Below are 8,135 nucleotides of genomic sequence, written 5' to 3' on the forward strand. Positions count from 1 at the left end.
ACTGCTGTTCATATAGCTTCTAATCCATTTTTCATGAAATGACTAAACACATAGAGTTGGACTATCATTCTATAAGAGATCGGATGGCTCATGGTGAAGCAAAACTTCTTCCTGTTCGAACGCATATGCAGCTGGTAGATCTGTTCACCAATGCGTTGTCTCTGTCTGTTTTGTTTTTTTTTTTTTTTCCCTTTATTAGTCAAGATGGGTGTCATTAATATTGTAAGTTCATCTTGAGGGGGAGTATTAGAGTTAAATCTAATATAACTAAGTCAGTTAGTCATTAGTTCATACACTGTTATATTGTTATTTTATTTTGCTTGACAGCTACATTCTCTTGAGGCTATATATATGCTTTTTATCTGAAGGAATAAATCAAGCAAAGTTTATTTACTCTCAAAGTTTCAACAGACTGGAGTAATAAACATGATAATTTCAGAAAATTTAGTGGCATTTTAATGGGGTATTTTGTAGAACTTCTAGGTATGTTGATGGCTACAAATTAGCTATGGACACAATTAACGTTATTTTTTCCTTTAACTATATCTATCACAGACATTTTGAACTTGTCTGTAGTTGTTATATTGAAACTTTTTCTTGTATTTATTTCCAATTGAGCTTGAGGCAAAAACTTCAAAATTCATTCAAATTCTTCTAATATTATTGATAGCATACGTTAATAATAAAAGTCTAATTTGATTGTACCAATTTTCATTATAGATAGGTAAACATGGACCTAAATACCAACTTACGTGTATATTCCATCCACATGACAATCCTCTTCAATAATATCCATCTTTTTCTGTGTATATTATAGTAAACAAAACTTGATAATATGTGAATATAATAAAAAGGGTTAGCACGAACTAAAACAATAATGAAGTAGAAACCCTTGCTCCTAGCTAGTTACTTCCATGAGAATGAACAGAAGATATGGATTTTGCAGAAACCGAAGCCGTGGGGCTGGTGGCTTCCCGATCCACATTACTGAAGTTGGCTTTTCCGGTCAGCATTTTTATCGCAATTTGAGCTACTTCAGCGAACCAATCGTCCTCCGGCAAAGCACTACGTATCCACAAAGGAAAAGAAGAAAAGTTTCTCAGAAAATTATGGTATATTTATATACATTGAGATGTAATTTAAGGAGAAAAAAGATGTGATGTACCTGTAAGGATCTGTACCCGTAGAAGCCAAGGAGTCGATGGCTCTTGCTATGATGTTCTTGATGACTTGATGCAAATTCCGAGATAGATATCGGCCTTGTGATGAGAAAAGTATCACGAACTCCATATCTAAGTAGAACTACAACCACATCAAAAGTAATAATACCATGTAAAAAAAAACTGCATTTTGTTTCCGGGTTAATTTTACAATAACGTATATTTCGATAGAAAGTTTTTCAATATGCAAATGGCTTCCATAACTTTCTATATTAATGAGATTACTACTTTAATCAATCAATTAGTCTTAGTTACCTACTCAATTTTACTGATGAGGTGAATGCTATTAAATTACTAACGTCTTTACTTCTGAAAGTTGGTGAACGATGAAGGCCTAATTGTTAGGTGATAAGACTTTAGAACTTGTTTTAAGATTTGTATTGTTATTATTGAAAAAGTTTGAAGAGAGAATAGTGTTCAAGAATCTTTTGTTGGGTTAGGATTAGTTGTTAATAAGGGTAGAGATAAAATAAAACCTAAGAAGCAATCGAAAAGCAAAATAGAAAAAGAGAGAATAAAGGGAATAAGGAGATCAATGTTATTGCTGGCACAAGAAAGATCATTATAAGGCTAATATAGAAAGAGAAGAGGATAAAAAGATCCGATTAAGAGTACAACTTCACTCGGTGGAAATTCACTAAGCAGGTGAGTTGTCTACAAGAATTTCTTCATTATTGGATGTGGGTGTGGTGGTTGTCTACTAAAATTCACTAAGTGGGTATTTGGTCTACCGACTTATACCGACTTATGTTCATAAGTTGGTATTAAATAACACAACTCCACCAATTTATACATTTATTGAGAAATTCAATCTTCACAACTCTACATCTTAAACACAGATTCCTAACTTCAATATACTAATTTCATATTTAATAGCTCAACTTAGCAATCCAAACATTCTCAATGGATCAGAGTTAGCAGCAATTGGTCACAAAAAGTCTATATTGAACATAAATAGGATCGAACTTACTTGCTGAAGGCCGAAGGGGCCCAAAGGGCGAGGTCCTTCTTCAATCTCTTCCCAGAAGGCTTGATCTTCAGAAAGCCACAATATCACTGTTTCAGTGAGTCTCATCAGAAGAACAGTTGCAAATCTCTCCCGTCCCACGAACATCTCCGTTGCCATACTTGCAATCCGTGTCAATTTCGCGAAAAGCACCTGAAAAACGACCAAAAACCATCACAGTTCATCTAATCTTTCTTGTTTCTTCAATCAAAATCAAGGAAATCACCTGAAATATCTGTGATGGAAACCACTCCGGCTCTTCCGGATTTCCATTCCCATCCAAGGACAAGTACATTTGTGCATTCAGCCGCGTATCGCCTTCTTCAGTGAATATCAATTCCAGAGCATGCTGCCGGCAGAAGCTGTCTCTCAGCCGATCCACTGATCGCTGCAATCTCCTCTTCCACTCTCTCTGCTCCGGCAGTCGGCTCTGCCTCTCCGCCGCTTTTCTTGGCGTTTCGGTTCTGTTCTGTGGAAAAAGCTTCATCGCTGCTCGAGGAATCAACTCATCGGCCAGCAATGAGGCATTTGCCAGTAGCGCTATTTGTTGCGCTTCGGTCTCGGCCAAACGTACGATCTTCGTCGCTGATCCTTCCAGATTCATCTCGTTTTCTACTGAACTTGGGAGAGCTGTTATGAGTAAATTGATGTATGAGTTGAATACTTGAAGAACTCCTTCCAAGGTGAGTGCATCTAATTGGAGGCTTTCAAGTGATCCCATATCCTCTACAAATTCCTGTATTCATATAGCATTCTTCAATCTCATATCATATCAATCACAGAAAAACTTGTAGAGTCTCATACGCAAATACATCCACAATAAAAAAAAAAAGGGAATGATTAAGTGTAGCCTATATTTTTCTTTTGTTACTCATAATTTTTTTAAGAAAATTATTTTGTTAAAAAAATTGTACCACGTAACACAATTTCATTCGGTGTTACCTAAATTTGTTTGTAAAAATAAGAGTGTTTTCTATGCAAAAACATACCGAATTGCAGTTTCTAAACTTGACTTTAAAACTGTTTTATTACTAATTAGGCATTATGATAAACTTGGAATTTTAAAATGAGCGACACTATCATTACACACATAAAAAAGCTTAGATGTGTATAAATAATAAAAATCACACGAAATTTTAAAATGATCAACACTTGAGTGCATCTCAAGATGTACCTACTTTTTTGCACCCTACTATCATCCACACACATAAGAAAAAAGGGAAGAATTTGTCATGTGAAAATTATAATAGAAGAATTTGGTGGAATGCACAAAAATAGGTGTTACTAAGATGCACTTTAAGTACTTTCCTTTTAAAATTGGGTTCATTGTGTCTATGAGTTGTTTAGTTGGAGTTTCTATGTAAAAGAGAAAAGAAAGGAAGGTAGAGTTTTTCGATAAATGTGCAAACTCCAATAATAAACGTTGTTAAAATTGATGGAGTTAAATTATTTAACACTGAGTTATGAAGTTGATGGGCCAAATACTCCTTATGTCACATAAGAGTTTGTATGATATGAATCTGAAAGTTGCATGAAGACAGAATCATAATTACCTGAACCATTGTGTTGAATCTATGTGCACTTCTTGAAAGCTTTGGCTGCGAGACAATAGTAGGAAGCGAAGAAGTCGAAGATGACCTTGGAAAAAGTCGAGAAGCAACAGGGGAATAAGCAAGCAACCAATCATCTGCTGCAGCTAAGGCAGCACTGCTCTGTTCGATTCTCCTTAAATTAGCTGTTATAGCATTCTCAATAAAAGGCCTAAAATGTCTGAATAACACTGGCGTAAGTGCCAACCCACGAGCTTCTAAAAGAGAACAATGCCCCATACATATCTGTACACACTCAGCTGCAATCCTCAAACTCCCCACAGCAGCAGATGAACCTATCACATACCTTTTCAAAAACACAGCAAAGCCATTTGTTTGTCTCACAGACCAGGTCACCAACTCCGACGCATACGCTGGTTCTTCCCCGAACACAGCCAATGAATCACTCACTGCTTGAGCAATCGTCGAGAACACAAACTGCGATATCGCCGCTGTGTATATCCCACCTCCTGGGTTACTCGACGACCGAAAACTCTGCAGGCTTCGCTGCACCTTCTGCTGGTGGGAATTCAGCAGCAACATATGTGCACGGGATCCGTCTCCAAGCTTTTTCAGAGCTTGAGCAGCAGACCGAAGCTCCACGCCGCGTGTGGAAGGTTGAGATATTGTTTGCTCGAGAAGACATGCGAGTTTTTGTCTTTGGTTTCGAATGGCAGCCTGTAATGTGGAGAGTGCAGGCGCGCTTAACGCCCTCCGACGATTCGAGTCTTCCGCGATCTGTTCGCCCTCGTCTAAAGCAGCGAGCGCTTCATCCATTCGTTTCTCAACCAAGAGAACTTCAAGGTTGTCCAAAAACTCCACCAACCATTCATCTGTATTGGGGAGTTCTTTGGTCTCATTGGAAGAATGGTCTAGAGTTGAATCTTCAATATCTCCCGAAAGAGATTCAATGCTGGCTCCTTCTGCTAAACCATGAATGAGAGCTGCTTGAGTGGATAAATGATTTCTTAGTAAAAGAAGTTCGCCTTCAAGATCCGAAATCTCTCGAGATGTACTGTGGATTCAGGTAATAAAACGAAGAACAGAGAAGTTGAGAAAGCATAAAGAAAACCAGAGTAGAATTAATTAAGAAACAAAATGACAAGGGAAAAAGGGATTGGAAACGGTCACCGAATGAAAGCTCCATAATTGGCATAAACACTTTTTCGCATTTCTTCTGCGGAGGCCTTCTTGAGCTCAATAAGGTAAGCACATAAATGCTTGATTTCCTTCTCGGTCATGGTTTGACATTTGGTGGTGACATAGGAATTAATGTCATACTTAGAGGATTTGAAGCCCTTTAATCTGTCTTTGAGTGGGAGATTTGCTTCCAGTTCTGAAGAGTCTCCAATGCTTGATGAGAATGATCCTCTCGTAAACGAGGCATAGGCTGAAGAATCCATGGTTTTTTGTGTTAATGGGGGAATCAAACTAGGAGGGAAAAGAAGAATGATGTTATGATTGTAAGTGGGTTGATGCCATTGATGGAGGTACAGGAACAGGAACAGGAACAAGATCCAAATGAGATGGAAGCTTTGTTTGAATTCAGAGAAGAGAGATGGATTGCCTGAATTGGTTATGGGGTTGTTGAGTTTCTTATGGCTTATTACTTTTATATTTTCAAAATTAGTTTATAAACACTAAATTAAAGTAAATTAAAAAAAAAAAACTATATACATAGTGATTTTAATGCATACATGCCATAGAAATATAATAATAATATAAATATAAATACATACATACAATTTTTCTCAAAAAAAAAAAAAAAACATACATAATACATATATACGTCACAAATTCTAACTTATGTTTTTTAATCAGAAACTTGATTTTGCAACAATTGTCTGTATTGCTTTAAAAATTATGTTTGAAATATTAGCCAATTCAAAAACCAAAATATTGGTTTTTAGTTTCCTTTTCATTTAAAAATTTTTATTGAGATTTAACGAAAGGAAATTTTTACAGATAAAAAAAAATGTCAAATTATTTATAAAATTAGTAAAAAAAAAAAATGTTGATGGACTTCTATCAACATTTATCAGTGATAGAAATTGATAGAAATTTATTATTAATAGAGGCTGACAGAAATTTATTAGTATCCATTAGTGATAGAAAATAATAGAACTTTAAAATGATTAAATTTTGCTATTTTGTATAAATAATTTCCCTTATTCTTCTATTTTTCAAAATTTTCTTTCAAAGTCTTTCTCTATTACACGTAACACAAACATTATTTTAATATAATTATTTTATTAAGAGATGAGATAGTTAAAAATCATTTAAAAACCTTTTTTTAATGATCATTTTAAATTTTGAACATACCCTGATGAAGACCATTTATGTTTTATTTATTTTATTATTTTTAAAGAAAGAAAATCAAATTTTATCTTTGAAGTCAACAAGGTGTAACAAATTTTTACATGACTTTTAATCTTATCAAATTACACTATAAACTCATATAAGTGTTCCACATCTTTATTTTAAATTTGAATAATTATTGCGTTTTTTACTTTGTCATACGCTTTCATTTGAAGAATCATCTTTTCAAGAAACTTTTGAATAACCATTTGAAAAAAGAAGAAGAAGAAGAAGCTAGATTCATATACGTGTGTTGCATGTGATTTTTTTCATCTAAAAAGTAAATATATTTACTTATAATTAAAGGTAAGGTTGTATATATTTTTATAATTGAATTTTATAAAAATAAATTAACAAGGCCTTGTTTGGTAACAAATTCATTTTTTGTTTTTCGAGAATTAAGCATATTTTTATCTCATTTTTTACAATGATTTACATTTTTTTTAAAGTAAAATAATCGAATTCTTAGTCAAATTCCAAAAAAAAACATTTTAAAAGCTACTTTTTTAAACTTTCAAAATTTGGTTTGGTTTTTTGAACAATTGATAAGAAGTAGATAACAAATGAAGAAATTTGAAGGAGGAAGTAATGTCTATAAACTTATTTTTTAAAAATAAAGACAAAAAACTAAATGATTATCAAATATAGCCTAAATATTTCATATTCTAACTTATCACTTTTTTATAAATTATATTTATGAAATAAAGTATTAATTCATGTCGTTTTTAATTTTTTTTAAAGGATTAGTTGTATAAATTGAATTCAAACCCAAAATAATACAATATGCAGTAGAATTGCTAATAATTTTTAAGTGTTGGTTGAAGTTATTACTATCACCGGTTTTCTTATAATGTTTTCATTTAAATATCTAAATATTAGATTATGATAATCCTAATGAAGGAAATTAAGAAAACAAAGTGCTTACAACTTAAATCAAGCGTCCCGAAGAGAAAATACAATATGTTACTTGGCAAAGATTCAAGTTGTGAAGTAGTGGATATATATAAAGACAAAAAACTTTAGGAATAATTTGATCACGAATTAGATCGCGATGAATTTTTAATTTAAAAAAAATATATCAATAAGAATAAGATGAAAGACACATAAATAACATATAAGAATCACATAACTAAATAATACAAGCTTTATTATAGGATTTTTGTTTTTCTAACCTTTCCTCTTTTAAGATAACAAATGGGTGACATAAAAAACATATAAATATTTCTTTTTCAGTTATTGAAAGTCGATACTCTACTTTCCATGAAAAGAATTCAAATGAAAATAATATGAACAAATAATACATCTTTATTTTTTTGAGCATAACAAGTGCGAAATCAGGACCAAACCTCAAACCTCAAGGGAAACTCATTCGGACAATATCTCTTCACTCTCTTCGAGAAGTACTTCTTCATAAATCAAAATTAACTTTAATATTTGAAAATGGACCTCGATGACTTGTATATATGTCTCTATTGTTCTCTTTGAATTACCATGAAAAGGAACCAAGAGATATAGTTTTCTAAAGATATGATGATATAACAATTTAAAAAGAAAAGAAAAGGAAAAAAAATGTAGTTTGAATATAGAAATGATGAATTATTTAGGGTATGTTTTGTAGAGCCAAATTCTGTTTTATGTTTTCAGATTCATTGAGTTCAGCAACTATGTGTTTTGCGAGAAATCTGGGTTGTGTTTTAGAAAACTATTTTTCAATTATGTGATCCTAACAGTTCTTTTCTCTGTAAAATAAATCTTGTGCTATAGGGTTAGTTGATGATTTGTAAAGGTTAAATTGCACAAGTCCTATCATCTATTACATTAGCTCAAATATAAATCAATGTAACAACAAGTAGTACTTGGAGTATTCCAAGGTCGATTCCTCTGGGACACAATACGAATCAAGAATTCAAAAATTGTTCATAAAGTTTCTTTCAATATTGTGTAAAAAGAGATTACAATTAT

At 32.8% G+C, this 8,135-nt stretch overlaps 1 protein-coding gene and 1 long non-coding RNA gene across 2 annotated transcripts; one reads left to right on the forward strand and one right to left on the reverse strand.

Annotated features, from left to right (window-relative positions):
- Window positions 1–676: 676 nt before the first annotated feature.
- LOC120075191 (Vps51/Vps67 family (components of vesicular transport) protein) lies at window positions 677–5,218 on the reverse strand. The gene is made up of 6 exons (XM_039028392.2): window positions 4,947–5,218; window positions 3,780–4,830; window positions 2,453–2,962; window positions 2,191–2,379; window positions 1,166–1,302; window positions 677–1,065 (listed from the first exon to the last, which is right to left on the reverse strand). Exons 1-6 carry the CDS (start codon window positions 5,216–5,218, stop codon window positions 903–905), a joined length of 2,322 nt encoding a protein of 773 aa, XP_038884320.1. The 3' UTR covers window positions 677–902.
- Window positions 2,771–5,511, forward strand: LOC150036638 (uncharacterized). The gene is made up of 2 exons (XR_016528954.1): window positions 2,771–2,909; window positions 3,819–5,511. It is a non-coding gene; the product is annotated as an uncharacterized LOC150036638 (long non-coding RNA).
- The last annotated feature ends 2,624 nt before the right edge of the window (window positions 5,512–8,135 follow it).

Source organism: Benincasa hispida, chromosome 4 (assembly GCF_027475165.1).
Source record: "Benincasa hispida cultivar pf3 chromosome 4, pf3_genome.v1.1, whole genome shotgun sequence".
Classification (NCBI taxonomy): domain Eukaryota; kingdom Viridiplantae; phylum Streptophyta; class Magnoliopsida; order Cucurbitales; family Cucurbitaceae; genus Benincasa; species Benincasa hispida.